The sequence below is a fragment of the Dermacentor andersoni genome, chromosome 5 (assembly GCF_023375885.2).
Source record: "Dermacentor andersoni chromosome 5, qqDerAnde1_hic_scaffold, whole genome shotgun sequence".
NCBI lineage: Eukaryota > Metazoa > Arthropoda > Arachnida > Ixodida > Ixodidae > Dermacentor > Dermacentor andersoni.
Window position 1 is genome coordinate 109,506,616 of NC_092818.1, and position 26,402 is coordinate 109,533,017.

At 48.6% G+C, this 26,402-nt stretch overlaps 1 protein-coding gene across 3 annotated transcripts in view; it reads right to left on the minus strand.

Annotated features, from left to right (window-relative positions):
* Wdr37 (WD repeat domain 37) overlaps window positions 1–26,402 on the minus strand; it is a 166,667-nt gene that overhangs the window by 119,697 nt on the left and 20,568 nt on the right. For 2 of the 3 annotated variants that reach the window (XM_050178407.3, XM_050178406.3), the window contains exon 3: window positions 13,288–13,358. The exons of the other annotated variant lie outside the window; for it this stretch is intronic. In XM_050178407.3, coding sequence (XP_050034364.1) covers window positions 13,288–13,358 — 71 coding nt within the window. The remainder of the gene's footprint in view (window positions 1–13,287; window positions 13,359–26,402) is intronic. 3 annotated transcript variants of the gene reach the window in all.

A 26,402-nucleotide genomic window follows, 5' to 3' on the forward strand; every position in this document is an offset into this window, starting at 1 on the left:
TTCTCTCTCCCTCTCTCGACGAAACCGCGAACGGCACAGGTCCTTCGGTTCGTTTCGAATGAATGCAGCAAGTGCGGCAAGATAAACGTGCGGTTTGCGTTCCGCCCGCGTGCTACGCATCCATGCCATGAACTTAAACCGACTCGTCCAAATCGTTATCCTAACCCCCCTCCCTCCTACCCCGTATTCAGGAATGCATCTTTCATTGAAGTCCGTGCTTGACTTGACCTAAACGACGCCTGGCTTGAACGTGCCCAAGACGGCCATAGCGTTTCCTTCGGCACGCGTGGGATTAAAGTTTGAGATGCATTTCTGCATACCGGGGTATAATATAAGCCATATAGTCTTTCGGTCCGCACGACCAGGCCGACGTTGAGAACTCGATTCCCGCGTCAAGCACAGCGCACTCTCAACGGCGACTGAAAGTCATCACCGTTAGCACGTTTCGTTTTTTTTTTTTTTTTTCGGTGGTGAAGTTTTGACAGCAGTCAACGGCTGAACGGACTGAGTCTCGACCACACCGAAGGCACGCAACTATCTGAACAAATTATTCCGCGTACATAAACCCGGCCACGAAAGTTTACGGACCACGGGATCTCAGAAAACGTTCAATTCCCGAGCAGCCTGTAGCAGTAGCCAGTAAAACGGTACACGACAATGTCAGCATATTCTAGTCGAAGCCCGAAATGCAAATACCAGGCTGCGTTGTGAGGTAGCGGAGATATTCAGATTTTTTTCTTAGATTTCATGGTCCTTAATATTTTGTGGTCGGGCTTACGTGGCTGCGAATAATTATACTATAGACACTAACGGACAAAGCTGTATCAGAAAGATCACACCTCACATACAGCAGTGGTATATAAAAAAAGAAAACATTACTTTGCCCATATCCGCGTCAAATCTTTTGCTGCACGTAATTTTGAAGTCCTGCCTCCCGCATAAACCGGTAAAAAAAAAAAAAAAAAAGTAATGTGGTCGTCATCCCGATTGGGGATGAAGAATTAAAGAATTAAATTGTAGGTTTTTACGTACCAAACCCACTTTCTGATTATGAGGCACGCCGCAGTGGGGGACTCCGGAAATTTGAAGCACTTGGGGTTCTTTAAGTGCACCTAAACCTAAGTACACGGGTGTTTTCGCATTTCGCCCCCATCGAAATGCGGCCGCCGAGGCCGGGATTCGATCCCGCGACCTCGTACTCAGCAGCCCAACACCATCGCCAATAAGCAACCACGGCATGTTGGGATGAAGAATGACGCAGCGCAGATGCCGTATACGTCGACGGGCGGTTCGCAGCGAGCGACATATACTATGTGGGCATATACTACGTCCGTAGAAGGCGGCCCACAGAAATTAAACATGAAGCCTAATTAACATCCCAAAACTACACGGCTGGTTATTAGGGACGCCGTAGTAGAGGAGCTCCGGATTAATTTCAATATCACCCGGGGTTTCCGTAAGCTACACCAAAATCCAAGTACACAAGCATTTTCCACATTTCGCCCCCATCGAGAAATGCGACCGGGAGTCGAACCCGCGTCTTCGCGCTTGGGCAGCAGAACGCCGTATTTATCATTTTCTCGAGTCTCCAAGACGGGTGCACGAGAAATACAGGACGTGAGAAGAGCAAAAGCGAAGTAAGAGCACATACAGACAAAGCGCGCGAACATGCTCTTCCCCTACCTCCTTCTGCACGCCTCGGTGTCAGAGTTAATTAAGATAGCACGTATTTGGATTCTTGAGCTTGTTTGGCCAGACGCTCGAGAAGAAAAAAAATATATAAAGAAATGGGAGCAGGAGGAAACACTCGGAAGGCTTCTTGCCGACGGGGTCTGTTCTTGTTTTCTTCACAAATTCCAAACTGTCTGACTCTCACGTACGGACGCGCAGCAAAGCGAGCGTCGACGACTTATAGGCTAGAACGAGCATGTCCCGTACACTAACAGCGTATTCGCAGTCACTCGATCTTACAGCGAGTGAAAAAAAATTATCGGAAGTGAAGGGGGCGAAGACACACTACTAAAATGACGGCCATAACAGCACAGGCTCGCTGCGTCGCATTTCCAACAACTCGAGGGCTCACTCGTTCGGCAAACAGCAGCGAGGCACGCAAAAACCTTCCGAAGAGCACCGACATGAAATGGAAAGAAGTTGACACGTGCCACTGCGCTGTTTCCGCAACCGGCCCAAACTCGCAATCCGGTGCGACGTCGCGGCGACCCAAAGCGTTTCTTCGCAATTTCCACAGCAGCCGCTCTTCGCATGGCAGACAACAAGCAGAACCAGTTGCCACCCATTTGCTCTCTTCTCTCTCTCTCTCTCTCTTAATCCCTTTCCTCTTTTCCCTCGACGAAACACTAGTGCGAGAAGGAGCACAGAAAAAGAAGGATCGTTTATTCGTCTACTGCTATACGGTCATCCACCAGTCGTAGGCCCCAACCGAGGATCGTCCTTTTCTTTTCCCTTTTTTTTTTAAGGCACCGAAAACTGTGTGAAATGTCTGAAGTCGAAGGCCTTCCACAACGGAAAAAATTAATTAATTAATTAATTAATAAACAGGCTGCAAAAGAGCCACCAAAGTCAAAGCAAGGTCATCGGATCGCCGATGACCAGTATGGAGGAGGCAGAACGGCACAATCCGTTCCCGCGTTAGCATGACTAACTGCGCATATATAAAAAAAAAATCACACAGGCAACCATGGACAGCGCGAGTAAAAACTATACCGCTGTGGTTGGTGCGTTCAGTTATACGGCGTTCTATCGCAGTGGGAATGATCTCGATCGGGTTAAAACATAATCAATGGATCGGTCAAATTACTCATTTTCTCATTGATATTTAACTTCACGTAGACGTAGCTGGCATGCAGGGTGAGGAATACTAAAAAAAAAAGGCAGCATAAGAACAAAAACAAAACAAACGCTTTGTGTCAAAGGTAACATGACACTGCCGCTACCCATGTGGGAATTGCAACCTCCTGCTACGCTGGTTTGACAGCCTCCGGCTGCGACCAAGTGCTCCCAGACTCCTGCGACACTACCACTGGCCTTTACCCGACATTCACGTTACTTCTGCGGCAGACACTGTACTCCGTCACGGGGCGTGGATGAGTGGTGGCGACTCCGGGTGAATTTAGACCAATTTCAAGTTCTTCCGACATGCGCCCCGACTTCGACGCACGGGCGCATTTCTGTATCGCGTCCGTATCGAAATGCTGCAGCTGGAGCAGGAAATCGAACCTGCTACACTGCGGCTGCATCAAAACGCCACGTGCCCGTTTCGGAACTGAGGAGCCACCGTGACGGAGAAGCATAGAAGTGTCACATTCGCGGACCTGAAGGCAGGAACAAACGAAATAGAAAGAAAAAAAAAAAATCACACAGGATGCGGGTGCATGGCGCGTTTGCGATTGCTGGGCCGAGATCTCATTTGCGAAACGACAGGGCCCTCTCGGATTTCTTCTAATCTCCCTCTCTCTCTCTCTCTCTCTCTCTCTCTCTCTCTCTCGACACACGCATGCACACACATACGTGCCCGCGTGCAGACCGGCTGAGCCGCTGTCCAGCAGCGCAGGCTGCAGCAGAGATATAGAAAAAAGAAAAAACGATCATCTTGGGGCGGCGAAAATCGGACTGCAGGACATAACACACACGAATTACCGCGAATGGACTTTTTTTCTTTCTTTTATTTCGCAATCGCTATAATTTGTGGTAAAATGTTCGCCTCCTTTTTGTCGATGCACTTCGCTCTATACCACTGCCGAACCTGAACAGCACCCAGTTAGGTTAGCTTCCTGCTTTACGTAAGCAGTGAAGTGGAATTTCCGAGGTACTTTGCGGCGGAACTTGCACGGTCAGCAAGTCAGAAATATGTCGCCGAAATTCGACACCACGCGCACTACATTTTCTAACATTGTCATTGCCGCCTTTTGCAGCTAGAAACCAGCAGTTTCTTTGGCAAAATGATTGAGTTTCTTGAACTCTCCGCTCCATCTTTTGAATACAATCACACGTTCATAAAAGGCATCGAAATTGGCTTGGTCGGCGCATGCGCTACCACGCGGGGCCGCCGAACTGGTTCCCATGGAAACAGGAAAGCTTTCCAGTTACGCAATCGCCGCCACCCGTTGCAATGACGTCCTCTGTGGAGTCGCATTTGCCGTTAGTACTGTTAGCCGCCAGACAATTCGGCAAAGATGGCGCACAGAATCGCCGCAAGCTGTAGTTCGAAGGCATTGACACCGTAGACCGGGCCCCGCAGCAAATACAAAAGAAAAATTGCGCCGCCAGCGACGAACAAGTCCGACGCACTCTATTGGCTGGAGACGCAAAATGCGAGGGAAAGCGGCGAAGTAAGAGAGCGTATACTAAGACACAGATGAAATTTTGATCGCTTCAAACGGCTTCAAACGTCTGCTGCTCGCCCGCAGGCACTCAATTCTCAGTCCAAAACAGCGCTTGGGAAACAAAGTGGAGTGACTCAACGTGAACGAGAGTGAGTGCGTGAGAGAGAACGTCAATGAAAGATGGCGGGTGAGCAAGCGCTTGAATTGTGCGGTAGCAAGATGATCCCCATCACAGTGTACGATGACATATAACTTAAATACAGAAGCTAGACATACAGGTATACCTGTACCTGGACTTATTATACGACTAGTCTGCGGTCCAGTACACAATACATAACAGCAAAAGCTCTCACCAATGTGACACATCTATTTTCGAATTAATACGAGTTTAGCTTATACAAGTATAAGCTGTGCTGTCAGGGACAGCACGTGAAGAAAAATAACGTGTGCGCCGGTTTGATTTGGTCTGTTCGACGTTTTCGAGACGGAGAGGGAGTAAGAAAGCACGCGCCTCTGTCCAAACGCATCCAACGTATAAGCCATTTTCCCACCACAAAACGCAAGTTTGAGGTACCGCTCCGTTTATCCTTCATGCGCGCTCTGTCTCTTGTCCGTGGTGTTACTGGACGACAGTTAAAATGTCTACTCAAACTTAAGCGCGAGAAACCCAGACGAACATGTTGCAAGAGCCGTTATAAGAAATGAACGATTCCGTTGAAGAGGTGCATGGAGCTAGTGTCAGAGAGCTTGGCATCACTCGACTTGCTTTGAATGCTTTATGAGAAGGCATGCTTCGCTCAACGCAGATGCACACAAGCTATAGAAAGAACGGACCTCTTGGGATCCTGTTTACTTGTAGGAGAAACATCAGCTTCAGCGTCACGTTCTCCTCACGCAGCGACTGCCTGGTCTGTCTAATCGCACGCCCCCTTTGTTTTGGTCAGAGCTGCTTGCTCTTTAGGCCCTTCGAGGGAAAGGATGTCGAAATGACGTCGTTAGAGTCCTTCAACTTCCTCTCTCTTTTCTTTGCCGAGAGCCAACGACCGTAGTTCCTCAAGAATGGCTGATAACCACAGATGGAGATTAAGTCTCTCTGTGGGTAGTGGCTCCCGAGCACGGAATGGAAAACTGCCGGTTAACCGCGGGCAGGGAGGCCGGCGCACGAATTCCGTGTCACCAATTCTGTGCAGCACTGATCCTAAGCTACTGCATGGCGCGCTCGACACCGGAATGCGAAAGCCACTGGGTAAACCGGGCATGGCTAACCGGCCGCTACACGCGAAAAAACCGTGTCTCCAATTAGGTGCAGTGTTGACCGAAGGTTACTACGCGTTCTGTCAGCCGACACGGCGCGACAAGTGGCCGCGTGCGCTGACCAGAAAAAAAAGAGGAAGGGGGACCCGTCGATCTTCCCATTCAGACGGTTGACACGCACAGGAAAGAGAAGACGAAGTGGAATTGCGGGCGAAGAAGGTGCGGCTGAGATCCACAAACGGACAACGTACAAATTTTGGCTTCACAATCTGACTGGCCGGCGCGGCCCAAATTTGTAGCTGCGCTGTATTGCAAGGAACAGGCGGCGTAGACTCACTCGCCTGCGGCTCGCAAGCGGCATAGTCACTCCTGAACTCGGCCAACATTCCACGTTTACTCACTTTCCGTAAAGGAGCCTTACAAAACACCGACCGCCAAGGCTAGCGCACAATATGTACAGCCTGCGTACAAAAGAAACGGGAGCTGAGATTCAATTTCGCACACGCGCACCGGAGCTGTTTACATATGCTCCTCCCGCGTATACCATATGCTTTTCCAGTCCGCAGCTTCTTAAAACCCTCCACGACCATGACGATTCAAGAAAATGTCACTGTTGTTTCTAGACGAAAACACGCCCGTACCCAGTGTTCGCCTCAGACAAACGATGTACTGCGCAAAGAATACCCACATTTAAGTGGCCTGAGAGCGTTTCACCAGAGAATTAAGCGCCGTTGCGCACATTACACAGACTCGGGCTGTGTTAGCGAGCCTCGTGCTGTCGGCGAGAGAGAGAGAGAGAGAGAGAGAGAGAGAGAGAGAGAGACAGACCGGGTGTAGACGGTGGAAACGTTCCCGAAGCACAAAACCGAATTACAACGCTGCGCCTTCCAACGCGGCAACAGATGGGTCGGAAAAGAGAAACAAAACAAGGCCAGACAGACATGCGGCCGCGCAGGCGCAAAGAACAAGGTACGTGTCGGATGAGAACGCACCTGTGCACGCGCATGGTCCTAGCAACAAACAAGCCGCTAATACTAAAGGGAAACACGCGCGCTGAGTACGCCGCCGGTTATCAGGCGGGATTCTTACCGGAAATGTAACAAAGCATGAACGGTATACGCGCCAGCAATCTTCCTGTTCCAATTAGTGCCTCCGTTGGCTCGGTACCTTCTTTTCGCTAATTCATTTAAGCCCACGATACGCTAAACTGCATTAGAGTGAAGGTGAACGAGGGTGGCTGAACGATATGCTGGAGTGAATGTGAGTAGTGTCAACGTCAACGAGAGCGAGCGCGCGAGAGAGAACGTCAATGAAATATGGCCAGTGAGCAAGCGCTTGCATTGTGCGGTAGCAAGACGATCCCCGTCACAATGCACGATGACATATAACTTAAACCACAGAAGCTAGACATATAGCTACCTGGACTTATTATACAAGTAGTCTGTGTGGTCCACTACACAATACACAGCAGCAAAAGCTCCCACCAATGTGCATGAAAAGTCATAGTAAAAAAAACTCTATCCATCTCTCGCTCACACACACACGCGGGCACGCGAGAGAGAAAGTGCCTAACTCGTAAAAGAAAACAACCGCTGCTCCGTAAAGTGCACATCTGCGGCAATGGCAGCGCCGCATAATGAAGTCGCGCTCATTGAACGAAGGTATGCAGGCTAGTCGGAATTTCTTTTGCCGGCTCGCAGAACTTATTAAAACGCGTAATGACTTCGCGGTGGCGATTTTCAGAACAAAATGCCAATCACTTCCAAGAGCTTATTATCGCGAATGCTCGCCATACACGCTCCTGGATTCGAACTAAATTAGGCGCGCCATGTATACTTTATAAACAGCATAGAAAGAGCTAAAAGAAACTTAAAAAATGTGATGGCTTGTTTTCCAAACCAACGCAAAATGCATTATAGACTACGAATGTTTACGGACAAATGGAGACCTCTAAAAATGTAAAACAGGATAATCTCTTTCGCGATTCACAGGTGCGCAGAGAGAGAGAGAGAGAGAGAGAGAGAGAGAGAGAGAGAGAGAGAGATATGCAAAGCGCTAAAGATGCGCTCGCACGGAAGTGGGAACGAGACTTTCTTCAATTTAAGCACGCATGCCACACGACATTTTCTTTTTTTTTTTTTTAGCTGTTCGCGCGCGCTCTAAACATTTAAGTGGGCATTAACTGCAGCCGTGGTTAAATGAGAGTATTTCCATGCTAACCTGTTCCCCTCGAGTGTGTACTGCGCAATAATTTGCGCCGTAAATTAGCTGCACCCGCACGCTTTTCGGAAGAGTGTAAAACACTCCCCCCTCCTCCTCCTTATACTTTCCGCTGGCAAAATGCGCCCGCGCGCGTCTTTCTTCATTCCTGCCGGACAGACGGCAGACGGGAAATGACCGTTTTCAATCACCGATCCTGGGACGCCACTTCAATAGAAAAAAAAAAAGAAGAAGAAAGTAAAAGCCACGGTGCCGGTATAATTTATGGAAGGCAGTACTGCGGCCCTATGTTTAAAGAGAAAGTAAGGAGGAACATGAAGTCAGTTTACACTGAGCCTCCTTCAAAATCTACTTCCGTTAACGTCGCACTAGGAGGTTGATTACTTGAAGAAAGAAAGACCAACTTCCATATTTTTTTTTTCCTTTCTTTTTCATTTCGCGGTGTAACTCCAGCGCCAGTGCGTGAAGTGTGACGTCACGGATTTCAATGCATCATCTCGTACTTAGGCCGTTGCGGCTCCGTAACGGTTCTCGAAACTTGTGAAATTTATTCTTTGGTTCTTTTGTTTCTGTTTTTTTTAGAACACAGTGTAATCCATCTTTACCAATGAAAATTTAACTACAGAGAGCAGACGCAGTCGCAAAATCCGTGACGTCGTGACGAAACGGTGCGATAATTGCAAGGCGCCGTCGCCACTTGTCTGTCGCTTTTGTTTCTTTTCTGGCTTTATCAAGCGTCTCTTTCACGGTATAAGTGACTTTGCCGGTTTTCATTTTTTCGGACACTGTGGAAGGGTAGCTGACTAATAAAAGCTAAACAACAGATTTATCTCGTACACTAATCACAGTGCCCCAAGGGCCTATACGCTAACCAAGAAGTAGCCAACAGTAGACCGAGATAATAAACGTAGACAGGTACAGCCAAGCTGCCGCAACAGTATACAACTACGGACGACCACTCCCCGCGCCAGTCAAAATGGACATGCAGGACGCGCTAGACTAAGTGACGAATCACTAACCGACCTCTTGGGTTTTAATGTATTGCCTCTTGTTAAACGAATATGTAATGCCTTCTAAGAAGTGTATATTGCCTCTTGTTAAACGTATATGTAATGCTTTTTAAGAAGTGTATATTGCCTCTTGTTAAACGATATGTAATGCTTTCTGATAAGTGTATATACATCCTTATTAGGCTTCTGGCTGAGCTACAGTGACCTTCTCGTATTCTGAACCGGATACTAGCCGAAAAAGCTATAGTGTTCCTAATATTTTGCGTGTATCTCCTCTTCAACATTGGAACTAAATTTCTAATTGATTGATTGATTGATGCCCAAACCAAGGTGCAACATTGCACCGTCGCATCGGAGAAAGAAAAACTCATTGTATACCTGAGGAAATAAGCTACCATGGAGTGGTGAATGTATGAGTACCCAGGTAACAATCATAATCGCAGGAGGCCTTGAACACCCGATACTGACGGGAAAAGATTCCAAAAGGTAACTTAAGATAGTTGTAGACGAGTAACGACAGCCACGAGGCCTCGAAGTATGGCACGTCTGCCGCAAAGTAGCGAAAGACATGGCAGGCAAGCACACACACTCCAAAAGCAAACGGCCAAGTAGTCCAAGACCACGGCAAAACTTGTTGCGCGTTGACAAGAAACCAACGTGGGCGTCTCGTGCAAACCGTCGACCCATTCGGACGCGCATCACGGGTCAACCGCAACGCGCGCTGGTCGATCGACGACGAACCAAGAAGCGCCAAGCGCAACTCGCTCGGGAGTTTCAAGGACAACAGGTGTGGCGTGACTGGCGACCGATTGGACTTGCGCAATTCGACTAATTGTCTTTAACGTTGTTTTTGTTCGTTCGTTCATTTGTTTTTTACCCATTTAACGCAGCTGGTTTCCGCTCCACTGCGTGCTGACGGGCACCGAAATTTAATGCGTTAGTGAGGTACTGCTAATGAACGACAACAACGGATAAGTGTTCAGCGTTACGAAGCTGCGCAGTCAGTCGCGCCATGACCGGTCCTTGCGCCAATGAACACTACTTATCATCATTCTTGACAGACATCGTCAGTGCAGGGCTACGAATCCGACCTTGGCGATCTGAAATTTCCTAACACCAGCTTTTTTTTTTTTTTTTTTTTTAATAGGAGAATCGCGTACACCACCTCCCGCTCGGCACCAAATCGGCACGCTCTAAATGTCAACAGCCATCAATATTTCTTGCAGTGGCGATCTTTCTCGGTTATCTTTTATTTTATTTTTTTTTTTTTTGCAATGAGCTTGAGGCTGCACGCGCTTTCTAAAACTGACACATCACAGCGAGTGTGGAACCTCGTTCGCCGAAATGTTCGAAATAAGGCACTACCTTGAAGTCTGCGACGGTAGCATCGACATACCGACCACGAAAAGTTAGTTTAGCCGCCAGCCCCTATTATGTCAAATAAATAAATATTTAGTTTTAAAGAATATACTAGTTTCAAAACGATTCATCCCTGCGTTTTAAAGACCTTTTAAAAGAAGGTGTTAGCTACGCTACTGCCTGCGTCCAGGGCGAAAGCCGAAGGTAATGATCAATCCCCACAGAACTTGGCAATTCGATCGCTCAAACCGATAATCCTCACCCAATGGCAGCGAACAGAAAGAAAGGAGCGAGAGAGAAAACACTCGCTTTGTGTCCGGCGCTTCTAAATGGGCAGCTCTTCCCAAACAACTATTGTCCCCCCCTCTCTCTCTCTCTTTATTAATATTTTTGATGTTGCTGGCTAGGCCAGCTTTTCCTTAAACAAGTTGCGAGGCAACGTCTATACACCTGAAAGCTCTTGTTCTCGTAAAATCCGCACCTGCTTCCTTCTGATAAGGGTCGACCAAAAAGTTGTGTACGGCGCTTGGCAAGTGGCATCGTACACCACTGAACGAAAGCCGTTCAACGCGTTAGTCAAGGGGGGAAAAAAACTAGAAAACAAACAAAGACAAGTAGTTATAGATCATTCTGGGGAACGTCCACGCCACGCCGACAGGAAACACAACCCTGTCTGACGACGACGCACAGAATTATCTGTTCAGGCGCGCCGTGCGATTGTATATCGCGTGAAATACAGCTATTTCGGACTCCGCCGATATTTCGATTCTTCTCGGCCTACATAGGGTATTTCTAGAGTATCTGAGAATGCATTCGCGCGACCTCTCGGCATCAGGCGATCACGGACTGCAGAGAAAAAGCCACTCTTAACAAAAACGAGCGCTCTCAATTAAGAGTGGATACCTGGGCTAGCTTGTTGGTAAATTGCATTGCTCAAACCAAGGGCGCTGTGGTGTTCATCTCTGTCTTCAGCGTATTTCTTTTTTTTTTTTTCTCGCGCGCTCTTGGTTTTGAGCAAAGCGATTCCTCAGTGTGTTCGTCTAGTGTTTCTTTAGCTCCTTTGCTGTATATTCTATATCGACCCGGCAGCCAATTAGGAGGCGAGATACGGTTCCCAATGTTGAAACGTATATAGGGCTGACGATGCACACGAGTTACGTAAATCATACGCTGTCAGAAGCTGGGACCATGATGTTATACATGTTGTTATATATGGTTGTCATACCGCAAAGAATGTCGTTAAACTTATACGTGATCGCTGAGGGCTCAAACACTTGCTTGTCAGGCTCACTCTGTTCCTTGTCAGGGAGAAAGAGAGAGAAACTTTTATGTCGTAACGACTCTTAGGCCGAGTCGTTGCTGTGAGAGTACATCTGAGCCCCTGTTCTTGATGGCAGACTTTGCGACGTCACAGCTCGCATACCGTCGTATGGAAATAAAAAAAAAATTAAGAAAAAAAAACGAGAAATAAAATTCGAGGCGCAATTATACAGTCGAACTAAACTAACATTCAAACTAGACAAGCCAGAGCGCAAGCACAGTTCGCAGTTACAAACGTGTTATTCTGGCCCATGCAACAAGTCGAAATATTCCGAAGTTATTTGGTCTGCCATGGGCGTTTTGTGTACAGAATCTACCTGCAAGACATGTGGGATACATATAGTTTCATCTTTTCGAACATGTGCTCGCAGCAGTTTCACACAATTATCAACGCAACGTCCCGAACCTGCGCATAAGTGGAAGTTACAAAAAACATATATACAAGGTTGTTTTCTTTTTCATTCTATTTTTTTTTCTCCCCAAAAGTGCCGCTTGGAGTCGCAAATTTCGTCCAGTGCCGCGTCCATTTTGTAATCGCGGTTTCAAAGCCGGAATCACATGGAACGCGCCTTATCCTTGATTATAACGTGGAGCCCCGCCGCCTAAGTGCGTTTTATAGAATTCGGTTTTGTCTTCAGAGCGATTAAGTAAGTGAAAATGAGCAGCGTGTCAAGCGCCCACTCTGAAGGGTCGTCGCGGACATCTACGGGAAATAATTTTTGACCGCGATTATCCCGACTCGCCGAAAAAAAAAAAAAAAAACTTTTGTTTTGATGAGAAGCACACCCACAGCAATCTGCATCAACCGATTTTGTTGGATCACATGTGCGTTCTCAGTAGCGACTGAACACAGTCACTGCTGAAAGTTGCCCTCCGCTATACACAAATGCAGTGATCACTTTTCAACCTCGTAAATTATTCGTCTTTCGAGCAAGAACGATATCTTGCATTTTATTCCCCAGTAATTGCAGCAAGCCTGCGACTGTTCCTTACATAATACATCTGTCACACGGCAAGTCTAATATCAGTTCCAACAAATGACATTTGTTGCGATCAATGTCATTACCACAGCGCGCTGTCACACGGCGAGAACTACGGTCAACTGAAAATAATGACAATGACGATAGTAAAAAAAAAGACGCGAAAAGAGCCTCACTCCCACTTTTGCCGAATATATTTTTTTTCCCCAATATGCTAAATTCCACTGGAATATGTGATCGTCCCTTTCACACCGTAGTATTCGATCCCTAACTTGTCGACATTGCCAACGAAGTCGAGTCAAGCCAAGCCAAAGATAAGGTAAGCAACATGGCGAAAAGCTCGATGGGCGCGTCCGCTACATCTGCTAAAGTGGAACGAGAACGGCAGTTGCATGTCATCGCCGTTCTGATGTGCATAAGGGCTCCTAATATCCTCATTACTGGCGCGTGCCACAGGAAAACACGCGCATGCTTTCACGTCAAGTCAATAGAAGTGGCCGCGGCCGATGCGAAACACCGGTACACGCGTGGTGTCAAGGATACACATTCGGTTCCAAAGCGAATGCGAATGAGTTTAGCGAACTGATTTCGTCATTTTGTCATTTTCGACGAATGTCATTACGTTTTAACCGTGTGACAGCAAACAAATGGCACTACCAGCGAACGTCATTCGTTGTCAATGACATTATATTTGCCGTGTGACAGGGGACATAAAAGATTATTAATCAAGTTCAACGATACGTGCGATACGAGACGGCATGCGACGGAGGACATGCGAGGAAAGCGCGCGTGTGTACTCACGTGCGAGATTCTCGGCGTACAGCGACTCGAACTCTTTCTCGATCTGGCCGAACAGCTCGTACAGGCGGCCCCTGCCGTGCAAGAAAGTCAAGAGGAACGCCAGCTGGTCAGAGCCCGCGCTCGGCTTGCGGCCGTTACCGTCCACAACGGCGTTCATGGCTTATGCTACTGGCTTCACTGTGTCAGTACGAAGGCCCACTGAGACTCACGAACGCGCCGACAACTCGCCTATAGCGCTGGCGGCGTGGAAAGCGCACATGGACACCACACACACACACACCCGCGCGCACGAACGATCAACCACGGCGAAATATGCGTCGAAGGAAACCGACACGCACACTTCGTCTACTTCGTCTTTTCAGCGCTCGGCGCAGAAAAAAAAGAAAACCAAAGAAACGCGGTCTGACAGTTCTCGCACGAAGTTTTCCACTCCGACAAAAAAGAAAAGACGTTTTACGCTCAGAGATAAGCAAACGATAACGGCGTTCAACAACCACGACAACGACGACGTCCGAAGCGCAGGAAGGTCACTCCGTTTTCTTCGTCCGTCCTCAAAGGCTACAAGAGAAGGCTCGAAGCTACGCCGGAGGCGTCCGAGACGATCGCGACGGCCGAGGAGAAAGAGGACAGCGGCGGCACGCGCAACTTGCAGCCGGCATCCGGAAGCCACGTGCGCGAAGTGACCACGTCGTCGTCTTCTAACCGAAACGGGAAGTGCAGGAGGGGGCGCACACACCCGCGGAGTCAAGCACAGATCCGGCGTTCGCGGCACTGTATCACCACCAGTTGCTTCCGGGAGGCTTTCGCGAGCAACACGACAACAAATCACCTATTTCTTTTTCTTTTTACAGAAGGGACACCGCCGCGCGGCGAAGCGAGCGAGCGAGCGCGCCGCACGCACTCTCCCTCTCCTAGCGGTCACACCGTCGCCGGCACGCAGCGTCAAGAGCGGCCGAGCGCACGCAGCCGCGGACAGAAAGTGAATCCGCGCCGCCTGCTTGCCGCGATATCCGCGCCGCGCGCGCGCGCGCCGCAGCGGCTAGCGGCGGCCGCCGACGCATCATCATCATCGCCGCCTCGCCCCCTCTACACGCTTTCACCTGCGCTCCCGCGGGCTGTGGGCCAATGGAGACCCGCTCTCTCTCAACCGCCTTCCTCCTCGCCCAACTACTGTTGTTTATCTCTCTCTCTCGTGCCCCATTGCCCGCACCTCTCTTTCTCTGTCTCACTTCGTGCTGGTTTACGCTGGTTTCGCTCGTAGCGTCCCTCTCACCCCTCCCTTCACTCCCATTGCCCCCTGTGCAGCTCGGTTGAACATGCACTCTTCGGAGAGACAGCTGCAGTTTATCCAATATTTTCAACCCCCTCCCTTCCATTAAGAATCTCCTCTTCCACTCGTAGCGCTCTCCTGCGGACCGGAGGAAAGAGAATAGCGGAGCGCCCGCGCGCCGCAAAGAACTCGACGCGCCGCCTTGTTTACGTAAAAAAGCACCGCCTGGACGCGGTAGAAGCAAGCAACAGACGCGCAGAGAACCTTCGGTATTTGAAGTATATGACGCTGAAGGATGGAGAGTGCACGTTGTTGTCGCTGCAGCTCGATTCCACGAATCCTTCTAAAAGGCGACTCGGCAACAAAGGAAGTGTCGCTTTCCGATATTCTTTTTTTCTTTTCTTTTTTTCCGCAGCGGACGGAGTTTGACTTCCGCAGGTTTCTGATGACGCTGCGCGAGGCGTCACGGCCGTGAGAACGGAAGGCCAGCGTTTAACGCTAAAACTGGGCGCGGCGAAAGTACGGAGTAACGACAGATTGAATCCTTTAGCGACCGCGCAACAATATTTTTCAGTCGTGACCCTGAGCTGTCGTTTGCTGATGTCCACATCATTCGCTTTAATGGAAAAAACAACATGGGGCCGGTCGACAGCTGTTTGTCAAATGACAAAACAATGGCCGCTGAATCATGTTGTTCAGCCAACAAAGTGCGTCATTTGTTTTCCGCTTAGCTGAGCTCCCTCTTGTCCGGTGTTCCTTTAGCGTACGTCAGCCAACGACGTCAATATATATCAACACGCCACCCACTAGAAATTTAATTTGTAAGGCGATAGCCCGTTAAAAATCGCGTCGCGGAAAATCCGGCGTCGGCACCCGGCGTAGGCGCACCGTGAGCGAAAACTGCCAAACACGTTTAGGGATATGTGTATTCCACGCCTTGCCGTATGGCATGCGGTATATACGGGTTATACTGCCACACCATTCGCTCACTACAGTTGCTCAGATCTTGTCTTACATTGTGGACAAAGTTATTCCTCGGAATTTTGAGAATGACAGCCCACTAACAAATGTCATGAAACAAAACACCGACAGCGCACGCCTTTTATGTTAAAGCTTCGCAGATTGAAATATTAAAAGTGCGAAACAATAACAGAAACCTGAAAATTATTTAATTTCTGGAGCGGTTGTGCACCACTCCGGTATTGGCTCCACGCAAGAGGCCGCTCCAGAAAGCTTGTCTTCGTGCATAGCGTTTATCGCCTGCGTTTCCCGGTAAACATTGCGGTTACATAAGTTGCAGTTGCCGGGAACTGAATTTAGGTTTAAAACAGTGTTAGATAATCAGGTGTTATCGTATTCAAGGAAAACAGTGAACAGACATTGGCGATACATGTAGGGCCAGAAAATACCTCGGGTAAAAGAATATAAATACCTTGGTATATGGATAAACGAAGACAATAGATATATGGAAACACAGGAAAAAACAATAGCATTAAAGGGGAAGAGAAATGCAGCCATAATGAAGCACAGAGCGCTATGGGGATACACTAGGTGCGAGGTGCTCCGGTGTATGTGGAAAGGTGTAATGGTTCCAGGACTTACTTTTGGAAATGCGGTTCTTTGCTTTAAATCAGGGGTACAATCAGGACTCGATGGGAAACAAAGGTCAGTGGGTTGCCTCGCATTGGGCGCTCACGGGAAGACTACAAATGAAGCTGTGCAGGGTGATATGGGATGGACTTGTTTTGAAGTGAGGGAAGCTTGCAGTAAAATTGAGTATGAAGAACGAATGAGGAACATGGAAGAAAGTGAATGGGCTGGGAGAGTGGTGAGGTATCTGTACAGGAAAAACATTGATTCGCAGTGAAGGAAAAGAACTAGGAAGCTTACCAGCAAGTACGCGGCCTGTAGGGTGAGCAACACAGCAACAAAGAACGTCAAGCGGAAAGTCAGAGAGGCTGAAATAATCTCATGGGTGGCGGCAATGGAAAAGAAAGCTGCAATGATGAACTACTCAAGAGGAGAAAACGAAATCGGGAAAGAAACAATTTATGATAACACAAATAGAAGCTATTACTTTTTCGAAGCGATATATAAGAAGGATGAAGGAGCATATGCTTGATGCGGTAAAGCTAGGGGAACAATGGAGCATGTTTTATTAGAATATGAAGACATCTGCCCAGTGGTCGATTTAAGCACCACTGGCGGCCCTTCGGTTCAGCGAGAACAGGGGGAAAGTAAACAAGTCCGCAATAGAGATTAGTAAAAGGCAGTTTGAAGACTGGTGGAATAAAAGTAGAGAAACGGCAAAAAAAAAAAAAAAAAAACGGTGACGTACAAAAGCAAAGTTCGCAATCGGGGGTCAGAAAATTTGGTCGTGGGAGTTCAGTGTCTTTATTTTTTTTTTTAACCTAGGTAGGGCATTAGGCAGTATAATAGCAAGAGCTTGGTGGCTCAACCCACCGCCCCGTTCCAAAGGGGACGCTCATAACATCCATCCATTTATCCATCGCGTGTCTCCTCACGCGCAAGCACGCGTGCATGGTGCGTGTTTCCGCTGCAAGCTAGCAAGCGCCGGCGTGGCGGAGTGGTAGAGTAGCTCACTCCCGCGCACAGTACCCGGGTTCGATCCCGACGGGAACTGGGGGTACTCTTTTGTTTCTTCTCATTCCAAAGAATAAGCATCCCGAGTACAACAAAGAAAGGCGCAAAGCACGCGCACAACACATTCAATCAGCGTACTCTAATAACCATAGGTACAACACGTACTACACGGACGCAGCTGCGTATGCAGAGGCGACCGGGCAGCGCTACCAAAGGAGGTACGCCCTGGCAGCCGTGAACGCAAATTAGCAAACAGCAAATTACCACGTCGGCCACGGCGGGATCCCCCACCTCGGCTGAAATATTAGCAGTGGCGATCGCACACGCTCACGCGGAGCGTTCGCAAAGGGACTCGGTCGTGGTCACAGACTCCCAGGAGACATGTCGCATGTTTCTCAAGGGGCACGTGACTGCAGCTAGCCTCGCGATAATCCCCAAATCCTTCAACCACCATCATCGCCTACTCTGGTGCCCGGGCCACGCGGGGGTACAGGGGAACGAAAAGGCTAACGCGTTAGCTCGAGGGTTCACTAACCGAGCGACGGCGTCCTCTTCGAACCCCAACCCCCCGCACTATCCCTCACAAAATTCCACCAATTTAAATGCCAAAGACATCCTTGCTCATCAGCGCGGAGTCCGCAGAAAATACCCGCCGCCTCACCCACAACTTAGCGGGGAAGAGGCCGCCGATTGGCGTAAAATACAGACCGGGGTATTCCCCCATTTAAAATTGCTAAACGCCATGTATCCCACTCGTTATAGGGCCAACTGTCCTTGGTGCGGTGGCATACCTACCCTAATACATATAACGTGGGAGTGCACTAAGCACCCTCATAGGCCGAATACCTGTAAAACAATGGAGCAGTGGGAGGCACAGCTCGCCCGCTCCGACCTGGCAGGACAAAAGTCCTTAATTAGCCAGGTCAGGCAGGCGGCAGAGGCCAGTGGGGCCCTGGACTGAGAGGCTCCGACCACCCCTCCTTCAAATCTTTTCCATTGCAATAAAGTTTATATTTCTATTTCTCATTCCTGGCGATAGCTGCGACAGACGCTGCCGGCGTGCAACATTGCCAACCGAAACGGCTATGGAAGTATTAACGTACTAGTGGATCACACATCTGAAGTTGTTGACAGACAGGTCCCATAGTGTGAGCGGAGTCATCATTAGTCAAATTAACACAAAACACTAAAGACCACGGACGGTGACACGTTAGAATAAACATATACGTAGCAGTACTGCGTGACAGCGGCCGCTGGGGAATTAACTGTTTATAATTACGCAACATTTAAAAGTAAGCGAAGACTTTGTTACTTAAAGAATTTCTCCTGAGCGAAAACAACGAACGTTAGACGAAACTCGTGTCTTCGTAATATTTATTTAGTTAGTTAGCTAGTTGGTTAGTTAGTTATAGACCATTTCTCACCATCCGAAGCTATATGCATATGCCAGCAGAATAAGCGGATACTCGCATTAACTCACCAATATTTTTGGAGGCTAGGTCCTCACTCACACTCATGTGCACTCACACGCGTCGGCAGTCACGTACGATCACGTCCATCCACACTTACCGAGAGCCACTCGCGTTCACACCCACGTCTACATACTCAAGCTCACCATCCCCGAATTTCGTGCATACGCTTAACAGCACCACTACCGGTCACACGTCCGCCAAGAATGTTCGCCGCTCATTAAAACTCTGCCTGTGAAGTGAGCGCGAAGCGTGTGCGAGTCTCGTGAACAAGTATGCCGACCTACGGCTAGGCGTACACCAATTGGCACATATCTTTTTTTTTATGCCCTTGCAAATTAACAGCCGAGCGTAATTACTTGGCCTGTTTCAACGTGTGACATCAGCCTTCCTTTCGTCCCGTTACGGTGAGGCAGACACAGCTTGCAGACGTGCTTTTACTTTTCTCCTAACCGCGACAGTTGCACCCACGATGTCCTTGCTTAACCGACAGCCAGCCAGGTTGCGCCGTCCACTTATATGCGAACTTCGCCGCGTTGCTTTTGCCAATTTATAGGGGGACGACAAAAACTATATTCAAGGACACCAACAAAAGCGAACATCCTTTCATTCAATTAGTTCTTTCGACACACAATCCGTCGGCTTCTACCATAACTGTCCTCGATAAGCCGGTGCCGAAACGCCGTCACGTATATAAGCCCCCACGTGGCACCACTATAGATTCATTTTCACTATCCTTGTCGCGAGAAAACTGCCACGCACAAAACCCTGTCTATCTCTATATATCTCTCTCTGTCTGTCTGCTATCCCTATAGCCGTTTCACTTCCTCCCTCTGGAAGGAAGCCGCCCTTGAGACACGCTCCGCTGGCCGCCTGTCCGTCTTTATTTCATTAAACGTCTCTCTATCACATCTCATTCCGTGCAGCGTCAGGCAAACCCGATATTGGATTATCGGCAGCAAAAAGGGGTAACTGCCACCAAGTCAACCGGCGGAAGTCGGCCGATCCGAAAGGCGGACGGATTAGGCCATTAGAAAGGAAGCTGCCCAAGGCCAGTCGATGGGGGACGACCCAACCCTCCCAGGCATATGACGATGAGAGAGAGAGAGAGAGAGAGAGAGAGAGAGAGATTCCAGGGAGGGTCGGCGTAGAACTGCGTAGAACGGTCTGCGGCTAAATGGACGGTGGACCCGCTGTGCGCCGTTCTCCAGGGGCTGTGTGGGTCGGACGAGGAAAGCCAGGAATTGCTCTGCCAGAGAAAAGGGGAGGGGGGAGGCTGAAAATTTGGACTCCCGTTGCCCGAGGAACCGCGAAATTGGAGCCGTAGACGGCAAGCTATAGCCAGCCGGCCGGTCGCCAGCGTTGTGGCCGTGCTGCCAGCGAAGAGCCCGCGGGGAGCCATTGTGCTACACCGCGGCGGTTCCGACGGTTGCGAAGTGCAAACGAAGACTAACGCCCGGTGTGGCAGCCTCGCGCGTAGCTGAAGGGCGATGCGCCGCCGGCGCGGGAGACATTTTCGAACGAGGAACGACGACGGGCGTCGACTTCTCGGACGCCCACTTTGCAATGGGCCAAGGTGCAGCGGACGCCGAGTTAAGCGTGCGAAATGGCAACAGAACTGTGAGACTATGAGAATAGAAAGAAATGTACAAGAAATATATTGTTACGCTAGAGCTACAGAGAGAACGGAGGAAGAGGAGAACGACGTGCACTTCTGTGGGCGGTTCGTCGTCGTTCTTTCGGGGCCGCCGATGTTTTACCCCGCACCGTCCACCAAAACTGTTAGGAAGGGACGCGATTATTTAAAGATGAACTGATGAAAAGGGGCCACGCCGACACAGTGCCGCTGCAAAGACAAACGCCACTTCGTTCTCCTCTTCCTCCTCTCTCTCTGTAGCTTTAGCGTAACAACATAGTTAAATGTGTGATAACTTACCCCTACAAAGGCTCCAAAAGAGTTGGCATACACACAGACATACACACACACGCACAATTCTTATAAGCACATCCAGAATGCGACGATGTATTGTCTTTGGAACGTTCACAAAAAGTAACGAAGTGATAAAATATGACATTTGTTAACTTTTTTGGCTTATTTTCCTGTTTACCATAGGCGCACGAATTGTTCGATTTCGGGCAGTCAGAGTGAGATAGATAACTTCCTGTAGTATTAGTACAAAATGTACTAATACATTAAATGCCAATTAAATGTTGAATGCATTAAAAGCCGATTAAATGTTGAATATTCTTACAGCATACGCGGAGCCTATTTTTAAATGATGAAATTACGGACCTAACGAGAAGCGTTAGTTCTTCCTGCTAACGCCCTTGTTTCACCTTGAGGCCCCGGATGTCCTCCAATACAAAGAGTGACCTAGCAATTGAATTCTGGGGTTTCACGAGCCAAAACCACGATTTCATTATGAGGCACGCCGTAGTGGAGGGGGGCGACGGAAAGAGTGACCGAGCACAACGCATCACGCTTAAGAGAGAAGGAACATTAGATAGTTGAGAGAGAAAATGGTACCGGCTGTTGCACATCACAAGTTGCAGCCCGCCTCCTACTCTTCTGTTCGGGAAATATATGAGAACAAATATTTTGGGTATATAGCGGATAAGTATTAAGGGGGGGGTGCGGCTCTCTCCATATTTAGAACCACGCGTTGCTCCATACGTGTGTTTAGCACATTTGCAGCGTCGTATCAAAGTTCTCGAAAAAAAAAAAAAAAGAGCTTGCTTACAGGAATGCAGATACAGATGAACGCCATTTAGTGACCCCGTCTCCAGCCATTTTTATTCCATATATGTGCGCACGAACGGCTTTTCTTGAGACCCCTAAATACCAGTTCATTACCCAATAAATCTTGGTGCCGTAACTTTTTTTCTCTTTTTTTAAAGGTAACCTTGTGCATGTTAACGAGTGATTAGCATCGCATACGAGCTCCTCAAAGAAAAACGCTCGATCATTTGTGCAGGTCACATTGATTACTATGTACAGAGGCTATACGTACTATGTACAGAGGCTATGAGCAACGGATTATACATATACTTAATGCAGCAGCGTACACAGCTGAGTCTCGCAACACCCACTCGCGTCCAGCTCCCGTATCGCACAGCGTTTCGCAATTAGGACAATGCTTGCAGCGGCAAAGCCTGCTGAATGCCGGGAATGGACGCGAGTGGCATTTGATACCGCCGCCCCCAAAAGTGCACGCAATTATGCGCGCCCGTGGGCGGTTTTAATAACAGTTCCTGTAACGACGCAGTTCGGAGAAAAATTGCGCAACGAGGACGGTTGCCCGTGCAAGGATAGAATTCCGCAACGAAGCTTCTCGTGCGTTTCTCGTCCATTATATATTACGGCAACGATTCTCATCAGGGCATGGCGAGATGTATACGCTGTCCTCGCTATATACCGCGGCACACTTGCATAAAATTGCCCAACTTTCGTATATGATATTACGAAAGTGTATGATATTGCGGTCTTCTGTGAAAAAAAAAAATCATTTCCTACACGTTTAAGCTATCACTCGCTGTCTTTATTTTTTTTTTTTCAACGTCCTGTGGTTAACATATAAGACAACCAACCAATTATGTAGCCGGCCATCCTAGATCGCTACTAGAAGGAACGGAAATACTACCCAGGACCACAATAAACGCTAACAAGGGGACAAGTAGTAACATAGAAAAATACTACATGCACGGGGCGGCCGTCGTAAGGCGCCAGCGACGCGCCGGCGAACAGCGCCGCGAACGGCAGCAGTAGGAGCTCAGGCATGTGAAGCAGACGACACCACGAAGGCGCACAGGGCGCTCCCGGTGATTTGGCACTACGGGTTTTAAGGCCTGACGTACTCAAAAACGCATTCTCGTGTGTCTGCTCCGGAGAAATGTTGCCGCTTGTGCGAGGCAGCTTATATTCGTGGCATAAGGTACCATATAAAGTAGAAAAACAAGTGCAAATTGACATGCAAGGACACCCTGCAAACAGAGCTCACCGCGGCAAGCTACGATGCGGAACCCCAGCAGTTATTTTACAGATTTCATTTTGATGTACACGTTTACATTGTCGCGTATTTAATCATGTAAACAGGCGAAGCGGAACACAAATTAAGGACAGAAGAGAGACGTCTTCTTTCTTCTTTATCTTTTTTTTTTTGGGGGGGGGGGGGGAGGGGGATTCTTGCGCTGCTTCGCCGATGCTCGTGCGTCGCTAAGTTCCCGTTCTCTGTTCGCTGTAACTCGTCTTTTTTTTTTTTGCGATGCTTCGGTAATCATAACGTCTTAGAAACTGGTGTAATCTTCAGTCTTGGTCTGTTTTTCACAGCTTAGCGCGACGAGAGCCGGCGTTGACGGCGAGTGCGAACGCGCCGCTGCGTTCACTTTCGTCGCTGTCGACGCACAGCAAACAGTCACGTACCAGACGCAGTTGGAAGCGGGAGGAAGGAAATTATATCTTAAAAAAAAAAAAAAGAAAGACTGAGCCACTGAATGACGGCAGAATGACGGTTACAAATCTGTGTTCGCCTTCGGTGCCCAAGCTCCGGAAACGTTGCACCTGTGGTGGCGAAGACACGAAATTCGCATGGAACACGGAGCTCTCGTGTAGGAACGGCTGCTTTATTAATGTTAGAGCAACTAGGCGAAAACAAAGCAGCGTCGGAAATGTACAGTGCTCAGCGAGCGAAATGCGATACTCGGAGCGCGCGGCATGCCGCCGCTTTTGCGAGCCTCAGCTGAGCGCTGGGTGATCGTAGTCTGACCAAATGTAGTCACAATACGTCACAAAGGTTCGCGCTTTCATCGCACAGCACGATACATCGGCTCGGCGACTCCAGCGCTCACAATCGGCTAAAAGATTGCTGAGCATTGTACGTGCAGTTGCCTATATACACCGCGCATATCCAGGCTTTCCGCTGTTCCATCTGGTGACGCCGCGACGAAAACCGTTTGAATGAATGACCTCATCAACTTCAGTTACGTTCCAATAATTGTCCGTGCACCCAAAACCGCAACACGTTTGTTCAAATTTGGTTTCACGTGGAATCGTGGCAACGCAAACTGAAGAAACGACGGAGCACATTCAACCAACGTAGCAGGCGGCAGCGCCTGCTGCGCCCGGCCTGGCCGCCACATGCCATTACGTTCGCGGAGCCGCCGCACGGAGGCGCCACCGGTCCAAACTAATCCCGCGCCCGGTGCCTATATTACAGTGTACTAGAATGGTAGTAACAGACATTCACGGTACTCTAGTACACACAATGTATCTGGGGACACATCGGGGAGACCGCAAATCCTGCACAGACACATCCAACACCCTCTACCACGTGGTACGGCGGTACACAAACAACGAGAAGGCACCACAAGTGCGGCAACCATCAGAAGACCAGTGGGAGGCTCTGTTGCCCCTGAGGGCCCTGAGGACCAGCTTCAGCTGGTGGAGAGGGCCAAACTGTCGGGAAATAGCCATGGTTTCCGGGAATAAGGAGGCCTCCTACATAAAGCAACAGGAGCCTAGTCGTTTGTCCCAAAAAAAGTTTATTCCATTCATCTCGATATTGCAAAACAGAATGCACTGCTATCGCCAGCGGGACGTTTATTAAAATATTTTACTGTCGATGCCACATTGATCGACTTTCCACTTCGTTCACATCACAGAGCTCGCTGTTGCCTACATTTACGGGTCCGTGTGCGAGTACATGTGTGTGCGCGTGTTTTATTTTTTTTCTCTCTCTCTAATTTCTTATATACTGAACCTGCAGCAGCACGTCAAGCCTTTCGATCGACTAACCTCTTCAGATATTATTAAGCTTTCTTCACTAGTGGGCGCGTATAGTCTGAGATACTGTCGTTGGTGTAGTGCTTTCTTGAGATACAATATTGAAATACGCAAGTTCTGCGTACGATGGATGGGCTCCCGGCGAACCAGCCGAGGCGCTTTGAAGGATCGGTACTGCTACGTCCGACAACTAGGGATAAGTATATCCTCCTGCACGGCCTCCTGAGACCAGAAGAGAGGGATCAGGGACATAATCGCTTTTCAAGTCGGTTTCTATTACTTACTGGAATGGTCCGAACATGGCACACATTCTCTTTTCCTTTTGTTCGTCTTTCCTTTTCTTTTTGCGAATATCACGGTTATTTGCCGAAAACGTCTTCACGTACGTGGCCAAAGTAACCGCCTCGCCGTGTTTTTTGCGATCAAATAAATCGTTTTTGCACGCCTACACACAGATGATGATGACGTACCAGCGCGGTAGTAAGTTCGCATGTTGACTCTTCATTCTGTAATGTCACCTCGCAGTATTCTGAACGCATTTCACAAGTGCTTTTCGTCGTCTATGACGCAGGCTTGCAAAAATGCGAAGTTTAAAATTTGTAAAATACCGCGCAAATGAACCCGAGAGGGGGGAGAGCACAGCCTTTAAGAAAAGCTTTCCCGAGGACACGCCTTTTCGGGAATACATACACATTTTATTAAACATGATCTGCCTTCAGAAGCAACACAGAAGCAGTACTAAGCAGCAGCATGCATTGTACAGCAAACAGTGACAAGCAGCACATTTTATATATTTTTTAAGACCAGTAACGTTCAGCGAATTTGGTGTCGCTGATTTCGCCTGCTTCGGGAACAATTGTCTACTCGCCGATGTCTTGTAACGGAATTGAACTGCACCACGTGCTCCTCTCACTCAATGCCTCCTGTGAGGCTTTCTAAATAAATAAATAAATAAATAAATAAATAAATAAATAAATAAATAAACTTGTTCGAAGCAAGTACCCCTGTTATGTCCTTTCACCATCAAATGACTTCCAAAAGAAGCTTCGGAGAACAAGCTTAACTTTTTCACGAACACAATTTATTTTTCGCATAACGACGATATATCCGTAAAATCGTAAAACAAGCCCAAGTTCGTAAATCTGACGGAAAACTCGTGAGGGTTGGCAGGTACGCAAGTCTCCTGTATATTTCTGTAGGTGTCTTCTGGTGGTGAATCAGAGGGGTATACTTGCTTCGAGCAACTTTATTCTGACAAGTTCCCGAGGCCATAATAAAATTGAGATTTTATACGTGCCACGAAACCGCGATCTCATTATGAGGAACGCCGTAGTGAGAAGCTCCGAATTAATTTCGACACACTCAGATTCTTTAACGCGCACCCAACGCATGGTATACACGGGCGCCCTGCTCGCCTCCTCCTCGACCCTTGCCCATCCCTCCCTCCCCCCCCCCCCCCCCCAGCGGCAACCAGTTTAGCCCCCGGTTTTCTGCACGACGATTGGTCTCCCTGCCGTTGCCCTTGGAAACGCGCGGATCTTGCGTTTTGCTTGTTTTTCAGTTTCGTTCGCGCCATTTTTCTCCTTATCTCGGCGCTTTAGCTCGGCGTAGAAAACGTTGTACGCTGTTTCCTGCTCTATGTGCTAGCGCTATGCCGTGCTGTTGCGCATATAAATGGAGCAAGAAGCCTGAAGATGGTTATACCGTTTTTATGATACGACAAGGAAAGCGTGACGGCTTGCGCAGGAAGCAGTAGCTGCACAACATTGGCCGAAAGAACTTAGTTCCGACAAAGAACAGCGTTGTTTGCGAGCTGAGGCGTCTTATTGCTCGTAGCAAAGCATCCCGTAATGCTGCATTTTTTTCATTTTTCCGGCCTGCTCACCAGCGTTTTTGTTGCGGCAATTTGTACCTTGCATAAAACTGCGGTTGTCCTCAGTGTGCTTAATATTCTGCAGCCATCACTTCGCACGTCGCCGACTGTTATTCCGTC